Consider the following 15,194-nt stretch of genomic DNA (forward strand, 5'->3'; position numbering starts at 1 on the left):
GAAAAGGCACATTTTAACCAAAAGCTATGCAATGAACTGCCTAGGAAAAAATCAGTCACATGAAAAATTGTCTACAATTTGTGCTAAATCAAAAGAGGTTTTGACAAGCAACAGAAAAAGTCTGGAAACATGCATGAATATCAGTTTTATACACAAAGCAACTGTGTTTCACTCAAAATTGGAAGCTCAATTGGAGTTGAGTTTGTGCCATGCAGTACATGATGGCCATGGGGAAGAAACTAACTTTGGGCAGTCAGGGGTTCCGTACTGTGGCGGTGCTTTGCTAGGAGGCCAAGTATTGCTTCTCCAACATTTTCCTTTGTTTGATTTAAAGGAGCCATCACATTTAAGGCAGGGAGGTTGTTTCTATAACTACTACACACAGTAAGGGTTGCAGTGTCAGCATTTCAATTCTAAAACAATGCAGGGAGATCTTGGAGCAAGAAGGGGAATGTGTTGATTTGGCTCTCTCCCTTTCTTTCTGTCTTGAATTATGCCATTTCTGGCCCCTGGGTGTATCTGATGTTCTCTGCTGGCAGGAATAGCAAGGGACTGGCAAAAGTTGGCATCATGAACCAATGAGGAGCAAGACATGGTCCCTCAGCACTGAATGAGACTGCAGTTTCACAAGTGCTCTCTGCCAGCCCAAGCCCAGGCTGGCGCCACGGAGGGTGTTCTCCCCATCTCCTTTGTCTACTTCAGCGCTGGTATGGCTTCAGGGTGAGCTGTGTTTCAGAAAGGATCTTAAAAATTAAAACACTAAGCAAGAACAGAAATTAGGAGAGAGCAGCTGTGAAAATGGCCTCTGGCTTGTTCAGCAGCAGTGGCAAAAGAGGCCAGGGGCAACATGCAGTCAGGGCATGCATGCCCAGTGGCCCACACTTGGCTTGGTAGAAAGCAATTATGAAGTCATGGCATCAGAGATGAAAAGGGAAAGCAGGAGGAGTTGCATAGGGTCTTGAAAGAGGACAAACAACCTGCTGGTGAGGCCCCATCTGGAATATGTTTTGGGCATCTCACTACAAGAAAGACATCAAGGCCTTGGAGTGTGTCCAGAGAAGGGCAGCAAAGCTGTGAGGGGTCTGGAGCACAAGTTTGATGGGGAGCAGCTGAAGGAACTGGGGTTGTTCAGTTTGGAGAAGAAGAGGCTCAGGGGAGACCTCATCACTCTCCACAACCACCTGAAAGGAGTTTATGCTGAGGTGGGGGTCTTCTCCCAGGAAACAGATAGGATGAGAGGGAATGGCCTCAAGTTGCACCAGGAGAGGGTCAGGTTGGGTGTTAGGAAAAAACAGTTCTCAGCAGTGGCACAGGCTGCCCAGGAAGTCACTGTCCCTGGAGGTGTTCAAGAGCTGTGTGGATGTGGCACTGAGGGACGTGGACTAGAGCAGTCACTGGCATGGCTTGATGGTTGAACCAGATGATTTTACTGATCATAAAGATTATTTGATTCTATGACATAATAAAGGGGAAGAAGGGTGGCAAACTCACAAGGACGAGGGCAATGTGGGCTGGGAAATCTGCCTCTGCAGCAGGGCAATATATTCATGACTAGAAGACTTAGAATAGTCACAATCAAAGATGTTCACATTTATTAATAGCTTGCTCTTCATGATAGCTGCAACAAAAATACTACTATCAAGAACACTGACATCTGTTTATCTCCTTTTCTATTCATTCAGTCTTCTTAAAACTTCTCATAATATCAGCATGTTTAAAATGAAAGTGATCTTGCATATAAATTAGACAGCCCAAAGTAGTAGACCACTGAACCCTGCTCCTATAGAGTTGTGTCTTGCATCCACACATCTCATAAAGCCTTCTGGGTGTGCTACCCACCTGCTTGACTGGGCTCAGAGCATTGCATCTTGTAGATCAAATATGAGAAGTAACTGCCGAGCCCACATCTCCCTCCACTAATCAGGGTCCCTCTCCTTTATTTGCCTGCTTATTTGCATGGGACTTGAAGTAATACCCTGTCCTTTAGTATTCAACTCATGCTAAATATGACAGAAATCAGACAGGAGTCCCTTATGGTATTAAAAGCACCCTGGCAAGGCATTCATGTAAGCCTTGTTCCTTTATGAAATGGGGCTACAAATAAATAATACTTACAAAACATACACATATAAAAGTGACTGTGCTGGTTAAGGCACTTAAAGAACAGTGTGGACTGGCTGGCTCTCTGAGAGGGAAGTAACTGCAGCACAACCATATTTTAACAGTCACAGAGGCTCAAAGGGTTTTGCTGGAGCACACTGTAACAGCTGAAGGGAGGATCAAGGCAATTTCCTTGCCTCTGATGGAAAATAACTGTCTCTGGACACTGTTTAAACATCTTTGCTAGATATGTGTTATCCCTGGGGCTTATACAAATACTTCTGAGGAACCTCTTAATTAATTAATTTATTAGCTATGGCCTGAGAGAGGTTATGTCAACTGTTAAATACTTTGAAAAACTCCTATAAATAATACCTCTACAAGGTATTAGTTGTGGTCTTTATCCTACTATGACATATCACCTCAAAATTATTTGACTGCAATACAGTGCTTTACAATCAAGTACATAATGTTTATATACTGACCTGGTGCAAATTAGCATCTGCTTGTCATTATCAATGGAGGTATCCTCCTGTGAAAGTTTGCACTATCCTATTTGCTTAAACTACAAACATCTCATTGACTTGTGCTCGTTCATTAAAACTCAGCTGGTGTACTTTTTTGTTTTTTCTCATGTCTGTTGGAATTAAAAATGTGAGCAAACACATGCAGACTGGGGACAGGGATTTCATTGCAAAATAAATGGGAATATTGCTATGAATGCCATAGCAGCGCATTGCAATCACCGGCTGATTTGCATTAAGGATGCCCTTTTAATCTCAGTAAGAATGGAATTACCACTAGCACTGATAACTTTACTGCTACCCCTGTTCTGTCTTGGGCTTCTTTCAATAAGCCTAGCTAATTACAGATTTCAGATCAAAGGCCATACTTGGTTTTCCAGCGTAAATATTATGACATGGAAGCACCACCACCCCCACTCTTCATGCTATCGAAGTATCGCATTACGCTACTTCTCAACGCCTCCAGGAAATCAACATTACAACATTAAGCTATGGGTACACGGCTATCTCTGAAGCTGTGACAGTTGGGATATCAAAGAAACTATTTAATAGCACAAGCCTTAGTACAAAGTGAGAGCTCATGGACAAGTTTGACCCCTGTGTACACCAGCAGCGCTCTAGAGACCTCAGCAGAGTTACATATATGCAAGATCCTTTTGGTGCTGCAGGTCCTTGAGCAGACAGCCAAGGGCTTCACAAGCTCTGTGAGTGACCTTCCATGGCATCTTTATCAGACACCTGCCACCACTGGCTGGTAGATAAAGAGAAGTGAATTACTTCCAGCATTTCCACTCCCAATGTTCTCAGACTTGAGACTTACCCAGACAGCTAAGAATAAGTCCACTTAGCACAGCAAATGGAATTTTTCTAATAATACTATCTAAGAATATATTCTAACTAAAAAAGTGTCATTAAGCAGCTGGATGAAGAAAGGACTCAAAGGATTCAGTTCTCACTGAAATGCATGAACAAGTAGGAACTTCCAATGCCACTTTACATTACATTTTTCATCTTCCATTTTTAGATGCTAGAGCGTCTGCTGCTACACCAGACATGGAGAGTAAACTCCTACCCCAAAGCAGTTAATGTGCGATGCTTTGTGTCTCAGTGTCTTTCCTTGAAAGCATGAAAAGCAGCATATAATCCCTCAAAACACTCTTTGCTAGCGCTGAACTTTCCTGGGCTACACTACATGACAACGAAACTGATTCATCATGTTTCTAGGAAGACACTACATACTTTACTAGAAGAGGAATGATCTGAGTGAGGGAACAAGCATGGAGGACAATGAGAAGAAAATGAACAGGTATATTCCACCAGCTCCAGAGAGGTGCTGAAACATTTCCGTTGAGTGTGTTGCATAGAAGCAGGACGTGGGACATTCAGTTTGTACCAGAAAACAAATCCTAACTGTCTGGGGCTGTTTAATCAAGTTAGTGGCTTCTCTGGAATATTAGATCAGAGATTTCCCTTTGGGAATGGGAGGAGAGGAAACAACGGACTTCAGCTGACTGTTGATAAAATGCAAGTGTTTGAGATGACTGATTTTCAATCTGTTTTTGCTTACAATTAAATTATTACTAATAAAGTAACCTTTATTTTTCAATAACATACCCAGCTGGACAGTGGGATGTAATTGCTTTGTTTTAAAATACATACCGTGTACAATCTGCTTAAAAACATCAGGCTGCAGACCTGAAGACAATTTATCTCAATGCTAGCTGGGCTACAGATCTGTCTCTTTCTCTATGCATCCCACACCACCCACTGTGAGGAGACCTTTCTATGCAACTGAAGCAACTTAAACTGCAGAAACAGCTCTGAAGTTCTTTTTTGGCATGTAAGTTTAAATTGAACACATATCATCTGATTAGATTTGGTTTTAGATGTCAAGTTCACATAGCATTGTGTAATCAAACACTCAATAACAGGAAAGTTATAGAAATTCTTTAAATCTATCAGATGTTCATACAGCACTGTTGCAAACCATCTGGTCTCACTTATCCGCTAAATCAAGATAATGGGTGGTATCCATCATTACTGATGAATGATTCATGGTAACGTATCAGTATCCTCTTGACCCGTAACTGACGTAATGCAGCGTTCTCTTTTGCTATTATTTTTCCAGAGACATTTGATTCACTACAGAGTACCAACTAAAAGTTGTGGTAATTCTTCTAGAGACTGAATTCCCTAAGTAATTTTTAAGAATTTCAAATTTAATTAACCATTCTCTTCTTGTTTGTTTGGAGACGTATGTGCTTCATATATTACACTGACTGTCCATTTGACCTCAATGTTAAGTGTTTTTCATTCCTTTTCAGATGATGAAACCTCTTGAAGAAAGGCAGGCAAGCATTTTAAGTCTGCAACCACAGACACTGCTGTTGGCAAAAGTGGAGGCAAGGAAATAAATATAAATGTTTATTATTTTTTTTCAAAAGGGCATATTTTCTTTGCAGTGCACACATTAGCGTTAATGGGAGTTATGCAAAGGCAGTGAGAAAGTACACCCACAGATGATTAATCTAAAATGTCTGCTCGACTTGAATGAATCAAGCACTGCATACAACTGATTCCTGAATACAACAAAGTCTCTATTTTTTAATTAATCTTTTTGTTTTTTAAACAGCCATCTAAAATAATTGGGTTCCAGAATAAAATTTAAAGAATATAAACAGAGGACCAAATTTTGCCAGCTGCTAAAAATGTGTATGACTCCCACTGACTTCAGCGGAAGCATATGCATATGGGGGCAGAATCCATCCCTCAGTAAATATGAAATTATAAAGATAATAAAATAAATGACTTCTGTGGTGCTAGTTCTCTAATTCTTTCAAGGTTCCTAATTTAAATAGGAAAGTCACTTGTTAGAAGATGAAGGATTGTGCCCGTACCCAGTTAAAGCTGAAATAACTGGAACATTTTTTCACAAGAAGCTGTCAGGAACAGCTTGATTGCTATCTATACTCTCCCAGCTCCTCTCTGCAGCAACATTAGCAGTTGTCACATGGAGGGTTATGAAGACTCAAGAATTCTCTTTATAAAATTACCAATTTTAAATACTGGAATTGCCAAACTAGGTTCATACCAATGAGCTTGATATTGTTGTCTTCATCTAGCAACAGATTTTCTATCTTCAAGTCTCTGAAAGAAATAAAATATTTTGAGTGAGGCTCTGAAATAATGAAGCAATTTCCCATCACATTCATCAGTTTCTTTACAAGATGCAAATATAATAACGGGTATTATGAAACCAGCACACACAGTTCCACGTTCAAAGCAGAAAGCTCCATGCATTGTATTCTCTCCATAATTACCAGTGCCTTCACACAGGGGTTCACCCCAATTCTTCATGCACAAAATGAATTTACAAACATTTGTCAGTATCACCTAATCAGATTCTTAGGATTTCTTATCCAAGTCTGCAGAAACCTTGTACAAGGAAATCTTTCAAATCTGTTTTTAAGTTGCAGGTTATCTTCTCATTACTTCTGATAATCAAAGCTTCTTCAATAAACTATCTTCTGCAGATTCCTGAGGCGCCAAATGGCTCTTCTCTGCTACTGCCTACAGTGCTGGGGGCCAGAGCCAGCTTTCTGGGAGGGAGGAGAAACAAAACCAGTCCTCTTCTACATGGTCACTGAATGTCCTGCTGACATGCAAAATGAAGTAAGCGTTCACAAGTGCACGTGCTCTTCGTCATTTGCGAATGTGATTGTGTTTTCCTAAATCACATTCTATGTTAAAAAAATAAATCCCAGAGATCATTCCTCACCCTACCCTTCCTTACCCTAGCCCCCAAACAAAACCCCAAACCCCAAACTGCTTACATACAGTATAAAAGTTAATTATAACACGAGAAACCACTCCATGACTTCTAGCAGTTGGTTGTGTCTTTATTACAAGAATTTTTCTGCAATCCAGACACAAAGTATTTCTAACTATTAGCATGCTGGGAGATCAATAGCTCAGACTGGCAGTGATACTTCTCCCAGTATGGTTTGGAAAAAAAACTAGATAATAAGGACATCAGCTATGATTATGGGAAAGCAGTGACATCCATGGTATTTTGCCTCTGTACAGCAAAGGGAGTAATGAGGAATACTGCAGATGAAGATAAAATGCTTAATAAAGTAAGACAGGTAAACCAACCAAACCAAACAAAGTGTAAAGAACATGGGAAAGAAAGAAAAATAGCTGTGACCAACTCCAGGCCTTTTTAAAAATGTTCCTCTCCACTTCAATTTATGCCCATGCTATGTTACAAATAAAACCACGTAGGAAAAGTAGTTGTATGTAGGATTACACTCACTTCATCAATACATTCACAAAGATCTCCCAACAGATGTTTCCATACCTACTTAGCTCTTCTTGGAGATTCTCCTTAGTTCATGCACAAGAAGAAACTGGACAAACAATACATATACCTATCAAAAAAACTTTTTTTGTGTGAATTTCAGCTATTCGGTGGCATTCTTCTCTTTGCAGGAAACTTCATACAACACAACATGCTACAGATCCACCTCTCTGCCTCCTCCAAAGGGAGCTTCTGTTGTATGGCAGCCACCATGGCTGAGCAACTGCTTGGTACAAGACTGATATGTCTTGCCAGATGGATCCAGATCAACCCACTTCTGCTTCCCCCCACTGCCAAAAAAGGATTTATTTCTTCACGTGTCATGCCTTTATTACTTGCAGATGGAGATTTTTCCACAGACAGTGTGATCAGCCTCTAGAAAGATATTGGGGCCGGGTATTTAACAGGGGGGAGTGCCAAAAAAACAGCATGGGAAAGAAAAAAAGACTTGAAAAATCAATAGAAGTAAATGGGGTTTCAAGTCATACGCTGAAATACTCAGCGCAATCACTCAAAGCAAGAAGCATGGAGATTTGGAAGTTCTGAGTACCTTAAACATCAGCAAAGAAAAGGTAAGCTTTTAAAACTAAAGGAAAGAGGATGGAAAGACGAAAACTGTAAGTTGAGGTGAGAAGAAATGCAATTAGAATAACAAATAAGCAACAGAAGAGCTAAAAAACAAAGGCAAGATATTTAAAAATATTCAATGTTAAAAGCAAGGATAAATATTAAAGGGGAATCTTAGAGCTACCCGAGAAAAATAAGAGCCTCAGTATAGTCAGCAATCAGACCTGGTTAATTAAAGCCATTCAGCCACATGTCTGTTCTCAGCAGACTTGCCAGTAAGTGGTAGCTGATCTAACAGTTCACACGTACTGCATTTTAGTCAGTCCACATCAACATGAAAGCCCTATTTCTTGTGTGATGCTGAAAACTACAACAGTGTATTTTCACTGCTTGGTACAGACTAATGAGAAGATTCCACGTTAACCAGACTCAGCAAGACAAAGCCAGTACAAAACCAGACCAAGAAAAGCTGGACTAGACCATAGTTGGAGATCCACTGCAGCTATAGACACAGACTTTCCAGGGGGCATGAAGCCCACACAAAGTACCATGAAGCAGCCCGATCCCTCTGAGCAGTCACTCCACCAGCAGTGCACACATAAGACCAGTGCTGATATTCAGCAAGAACCTGGCACCCATAGCCAGGGCTGCAGAACTACAAATAGAGCCTACTGGTCTGGACAAGGACAAGGCCGGTTGGAATGGAGGGGTTATTCTGTGACTGCTTTGAGTGACTTTAACAATACACCAAATTACCTGCTATTTCATGTTGACAAAAAGTGTAGTTGTACAATCTGGTTTTATATCTGTTTTAAGGTCACCTTGTAGAGACATGACAGATTTTTGCTCCAATTCCTAAATGCTTTGTTATGTGAGTTCTGTCTGGTTCCAAGCGCATGGAACAGAGTCGCGTTTGGTTTATCATCATTACTATTGTCATCATTGTACTTACCTGAGTCACTACTTGGTTTGAATATTTATGTTAACTTACTGCAGTGGGAAAAACAGCACCACTGCACTCAAAAGTTAGGGAACACTGAATTTTATGCACAATATTACAATCAGTTTGACAAACAAAAAAAGCAAACATTCCAGCATATTTATTCTGGGGTTTCATTTTTTCTTTTTTGCTTGTATTTAATGGCTGCATACTGCAAGGCAGAATACAAGCTACTTGCTGTGACTCATGCAACACTTGAAGTCCTTCTTGGAAATCAATGGGAAGTCCCAGAGCAATTAAGTAGTACACATACACACAGGTCCCTGCAGGTTCCCATAATTTTGCACATGCCTTGCACTTTTCAACAGGTTTGTGGAGTTGGACACAGCTGCTTTGTGACTGGGAGGGCCATGCAGCTGTGCAAGTAGCACAGTAGGTAGAATCAAGATGGGGAGAAAACACAAAGTTGCTAGAGACTTTCAGTCTCCTTGAGAATGGGACATGCTCCATAGGACAGCCTGTTTGGGATTGGAGTTTCTTCTTTTGTTCAGAGGGCTGATTTTTCCCTGGCTCTGCATAAAGCTCCACAGACCACTTTGGAAACCCTTACTCAAGCCAGCAGCTCCACTAAGCAACACAAGCCTGCTGCATCAAGCAAGCTATCTCGGATTCGTACCACATAAAATCACATCTCAACTACCAACCCACAAGCTCACTTTGTAGCCCCATGAAAGAACTGGAAAGGGTGTAGAGACTTGGGTTCATCATCATCTTATCAGACACTTGAAAAACACTGCTTTGTTATCAAAGTGTTATTTCCTCCTTTTTGCTTCTATCAGTCACAAAGCCCCTGAGTTCAATGCAGCGGCATCTGTACATGCGGATTTCAGTCCATTGTTTTTACTAACACAATGTTTAGTTTGTTTACAGCAGAGCAATCCAAGAGAGAATGCCCAAAGGTAGTTTTGAAATGTGACATAAAATAGAAAGACAAACCAGCTTTGCACTTCAAAAGGAGACTTTGTTCTGTAGTGCTGTCACAAACACTGCATCAGCAAGCAGACTACTGGCACTTAAAATTAATAAGAGGGAAGTTACCAAAGCCAACATGTCAAAGCAGCGGGTACCAAAGCAGGACTCCTGCAACACCCTGAACAACTCATCATGACCTCACCTTACTCTTCCAGGTGTGCCAGGGAAAGGACAGGAGACTATGGAATAATATAAAAACTCCGCTCAAAGCCTCAGGTATATTCTTTTGTCTTTCAGACTCCTCTTCTGCTTTTAATTACAAAATGGCAGGAAGGTATGAATATACTGCCACAGAGACTGGAGAAGGGAGAACACAGAAAGCTACCTTCACTACCAATACATCATTAAATTCTTTTCTTTGACATCCTGACAGTAATTGCACTGAATGGGATTGAATTTTGTTAAAATGACTTTAAAAGGGTTGTTGAGAATTTCCTGTGGGATGCAGTTGCAAGCACCAAGGCTTTCACTTCGTTTTCTCTGTTGCCCTTACTCTCCCAAGGGGCTTATTGTTCATCCTGCCTTTTGACAGCATGAAGGCCTGTGTAAACACCCTTTGAAAAGAGAAAGCTTCACCAGATACTGCCATTTGGGTTTGTTTTCCTCTGTCAAAGGGAAAGATAAATATTCCTACCTGATTCACAGCTAAGCTTGTTGCAAGTGTATTTTTAGCAGCCAACCAACTCGGCTGATAAAAGGAATGAAACACAAACGATTATGTGAAATTATATTTAGAAGAGCAGCATTTTCTTTTTCAGGAAAGCAGTCAAAGAGTTCTGAAAACTGGACCCAGCAAAGAGACCGTTCCTGCACTGGGGAGCTTGCAGGTCTTGTACACCATAGGAAATGAAATACTTATCATTTAAAACAGAGTCAAACTCATGTGTGGGTTTTTTGCCCTCTCTAAATAAAATGAGATTTCTTGATGTTTTTTCAGACTGCTTGCATGTCCTACTGCTTCCTAAAAGAAGCACTGCTTTTGAGCTCTGGGTCCCAACTCTTTTCCTAAGATCTGTGTGCTTTTCTGTCATGCCAAGTCTTGATTGAAAATCATGAAGCTGCCTGAGCAATATCCATCAAATAACGTATTCCAGTTTCATACAACTTATTTTCAGCTTCTTTTCACCCTGAATTACAGAAGGCAGCAAGCGATCTAGATTATTCCCTGCATAACGCAGACAAAATGCTGGTGACTTTTGTAATCAGTGGTTCAGTGCATACTTTTCAATGCTCTACCCAAATCAGTGTGAATGATGCAAGTATTTTGAGAGAGGCAAACAGCACACCGCTTTCCGGCCTACAGCGCCGTGTTTTGTTTCACACACAGCGACTGCAAACGCCCACAGATCACCACCACCACCTCAATGAAAGCGCCGTTATTTTTACCTGCTTTAAAAATAACAATAATAACAACAACAGAACACTGTCATTTCATCCAGGGTGAGCATGAATCAGCCTTCTGCACTATTTTTTCCCCCCTCTTCAGCTGAGTAGTCTGTTTTTAGAGCTGCCGCAGTCAATAGCCCAAGAAGCTGAAGGATAGCTCTAGCGGTGACTACCAGTCTTTCTCCCATCTCTCTGCATGCAAAAGAGAGAGAAGAAATCTGGATTGGGCTGCCCGTGTTTTTTGTGTCCCCATGCTGCCCTACGTACCTTGTTAACAGCACTACTGAAGATGCTGAACAATTAAACTAGAGAAAATGTTTTAACAGTAAAAACAGAATTGGGTCTGCTAGTTACCTGGACGAATAACATGGGTCTGAATCTTCTCTGATCAAGAGGGGAACCAGTCCTGCCAGCCCCCCAGAAGCGCACTGGACATCACGCCAGCAAGAAGAGGGCAAATTTTCCAGTGAGAGGTTCTGCTGCTAGCAGCTCAGCATCCTCATCTCTTCCTGACAGCATTTTCTCTGCCCATCTCAGAAATGTTGACCTTTCTCCTTCTTCCTGACCCCCTTTCCATATGTATGGGATACAAATCGATCCCCTAAAGCAATAAGTAGATTTTCTCCTTTCCAATGCCCCAAACTGCAGGGTTAATAATTTAAAAAGGTCAGCAGTTCAACTGCTGATAGAGAACCTACAGACTAAACCTGGCTGCTGCTCAAATATTTGTATTACAGTGGTACCAGAAGTTTAGTTTGAGATAAGACCTCAGTGAACCCAAGGTTATCTGTCCTCGTGGCACCAATCCCTAAAGGATCACAGGGAACAAGCAGAGACCTCATGACCAAAAAAAGCAGCTTTAGGGCCAGATGGGCACAACTGGGGGGCTACTGCCTGCACAGCAGCCCTGTGGACTGGTGCCTATGACAGCTCCCATCTTCTACAGTGTAAGCATGGTTTAGGAGACTCGGATGCAGATCTGCAGAAGTATCCAGGTGCCTGGCTCCTGATACTGAGAGGATGGGGCCTACATGACTTGCTTGGTGTCACATGGCAAAGTCCGTGGGAGTTCAGACTTAACTCCAGTTGGCCCAAATTTAGAAAATGTGGTCTCTTTCTTAGACAGCTCCCTATAAATACACCTTAGAACAGAATAAGAGACATACTGGGTCAGACCAAAGGTACACTCAGCCCACCATCCTCCTGTCTCCATAGCAGCCAAGAGCAGGGAATTGGAGAAGGAAACAGGGACAGGCAGTCATGTGTGATATCTCCACCTGCACTCTCTCATCCTCTACCAGGTGCTGCTCATGGACTTCAGACAGAGATATGGTATGGCTATACTTTATTCTGTAAACCTCAGAAGACTTCTGCACGATTAACTTGTCCTACTTCTCCCTGAGCTCAGGTGAACTTTTAACTACAGTATCTTTCTGCAAAAAGATCCACATCCTGCTTATACACTGATTAAAAGAAGGTCCTAAAGAAAGAAATACATCACAGGGCATCAGCTCTGGGTTTCTCCTGAGAAGATACTGTGAGATGAACTGAACAGCCACAAACTCTGCATTGTACTCCTCTTTCTCCAGTCTCGTGAAGTCCCATTGGGGTAATAAGATTAGTGGAAAGAGCAAACAAAAGACAAACGAGGGAATTCTGTGGTCTCATCCCAACCAATCCCCTAAGCTTCAGGTTAGATATTAGGAGAAATTTCTTCTCAGCAAGAGCGGTGATGCAGTGGCACAGGCTGCCCAGGGAGGTGGTGCAGTCACCGTCCCTGAGGTGTTCAGCAGCCATGTGGACGTGGCACTGAGGGACGTGGGCAGTGGGCGTGGGGGGGTGGGCTGGTGGTTGGACTGGGGGATCTTAAAGGTCTTTTCCAGCCTTAATGATTCTATGGTTCATCCCATCTGTGTCATTGATTGATATTGGGCAAATGGGTTCATCTCCCTGCACTGCTGCATTTCCACCTGCAAAACAGCAGAGACAACGCCCTCAAAGGAACAGCACAGCTGCTCATTAGGTAACAGCGGTACAGAGCTTCAGAGGCAAAACAGTACTACAGTAGTATGGGCCTATGCTGAAGGACATGGAGTTGGTGCAGCTCCTCTGTGCTCACCTAAAGTTAAACTTTCAGGCAAGTGCTTTCTGGAGATACCTTTATTGTCTAAAATTTGAACATCTAAACAGTATTATAAAGATGAGCCAAAACGCTGGCTGGAATACATTTTGAAAAGGAAGTCACCTTGCTACATAAACACATGCATAGATACTGCTTCCGGGATACATTTGTTCCAGAGAGGGTTTTCAAGATTACCTGTGAACTACGCCTGCCCGATGAAGATGTTCTACTGCCAGAATGAGCTGCCTGATGTATTTGCGTGCTTCGTGCTCTTCAAGTCTCTTTTTCTCATAGATCTTGTGCATCAGGTTGCCACCAGGGCACAGCTCCATGACAAGGTAATAGCTGTTTTCAGTTTCCAGAATATCCAGCAGCTGGGCGATGTTTGGGTGGCGGATCATCTGCTGGATCTGCCCTTCCCGCCGTAGATTCTTGGTGACATAAGTGTCCTTTTTGGCTCTTTTCTTGTCAATTACTTTCACTGCCACCTAGTGAAAAATGGAGGAGAGGGGATTGTTAGCAATCATAATTGATTTATGATAATCGATAAGTGATTTATTGCTTTAACCTTGCACAAACAACCTCAAAAATAAAAATAAATAAATAAAACTATGTCATTCTCAACTGATACACCATTGTTTAAGGCACAGCTACCCAGGTCAGAGAAACAGCTGCTTTTGCAAGCCCAGCCTGACAATTTAGCTCTTTATCCCCTTGAGCGATGACAGATAAAAGTTATTGCGAGGAAATCAGTAACAAAGGGCAGGCAACAATGTCATTAACCATTTCCAAATACTCAGCACACACAGTGCTGGACATTTAATGTCATCTACTTTCTGAGAAAGTCTCCAAGTTGATATTTACAAGATGTGTCATATTTGGCTTTTCCCCACATAGGCCATACGATTTGAGATTCTATGTTTCCATGACAAGTTTCTTAAACTATAGCCAAGTGTTAGCTCTTACATGACTGAAAAGAAAAAAGAAAAAAAAAGTACCACTAAAAACAAAGTTATTTTGGTACCAACCTCCTGGCACTTTTTTTTTTTCTCCACGTTCTTTTAAAGCAGACTTGAGAAACAATCTCCTCATTACCTCTATAACTGAGCAACTTTGCAAAACCCTAAAAGGCAAAACTATGTTTTTAAATGTAACACTATATAGAGCTGTCCATGTCAACCAAAGCTCATCATGAAAGCACGTAACAGAAGAGAGGGGATTTTACATCACGGCATTTGCTATCCCCTCTCCAAGTGTTTTCATTCTTACTGCTGATGCAGAACACCACACGAGAACAAAAGGAGGAGGCTGGCTATGCTACAGCATGCTTAAAGAACCTGATTCCTTTTACTGTTTTAACAGAGGTACTAAACTATTTCAATGAAAGTATCTGCTTTGATCTGCTTCAAATTTGTAGATATCTATTTATTGAGATTTCTTATTTAGAGTGGGTGCTGCAGACTTCCAGGTCAGCTGTGCCAGATAATGATTTAACAGCATATGTCAGCTGAGTAACAAAGGCGCGCTGAATCCTCCTCCCCTGCTCCTCATTTCCTCACAGCTCTGCAACAAAGGAAGTCCTTCAATGCATGCTCTGAGCCCCAACAGCTCAGTGATTGTTACCAAAGTGACAGTTGCTCATTTGCCAGGATGAAGAGAGGGAAACGCTGTGCTTGGTCTTCCTGTGAGACACTGAATTTTGCATGGAACTGATGGAAAAGGTTCTTGCTTGCACAGGTACGAGGCCAACAAACGGCACAAGAAATGCCACAATCCCTTTGCCCTCCATGAGGGAGGCACAAAGATGCTACACTTGCATATCTGCTGTGTGCCTTGATTTGGCCTCGGAGGATCTCCTGCATCACCTTACTCCTACAACAAGGAGGAACAAGAAGAAAGGCCCTGGAGTTTTACTGACCTGACTGCTAACTCTCAGCACTCAGAAAACAGCCCAAGTCAAACAGGCATCCCTCCTCGCAGCTGATGTGAGCACCCACTCACAGCATGCTTCCAGCTGCAGCCAACTACATCATCACAATTCATAGCATTGGGGTTGCTGGTCTTCCACAGCAGGCAGACAAAGTTACACACAACACAGCTGGCCACACTCCTCACGCGGGAAATGCCAAGCACACATCAAAGCATGTGGCAGTTCCCAGCTTG

At 41.9% G+C, this 15,194-nt stretch overlaps 1 protein-coding gene across 1 annotated transcript in view; it reads right to left on the reverse strand.

Moving 5' to 3' along the window:
- The window catches only part of HUNK (hormonally up-regulated Neu-associated kinase), a 57,098-nt gene that overhangs the window by 24,514 nt on the left and 17,390 nt on the right, over positions 1-15,194 (reverse strand). Inside the window, 2 exon segments of the mRNA XM_042867779.1 lie at positions 5,716-5,771; positions 13,227-13,519. Of these exon segments, the coding sequence (XP_042723713.1) occupies positions 5,716-5,771; positions 13,227-13,519 (349 nt within the window).

The sequence above is a fragment of the Lagopus leucura genome, unplaced genomic scaffold, assembly GCF_019238085.1.
Source record: "Lagopus leucura isolate 7727_CA_CO unplaced genomic scaffold, USGS_WTPT01 Super-Scaffold_100001, whole genome shotgun sequence".
NCBI classification, from domain to species: Eukaryota; Metazoa; Chordata; class Aves; order Galliformes; family Phasianidae; genus Lagopus; species Lagopus leucura.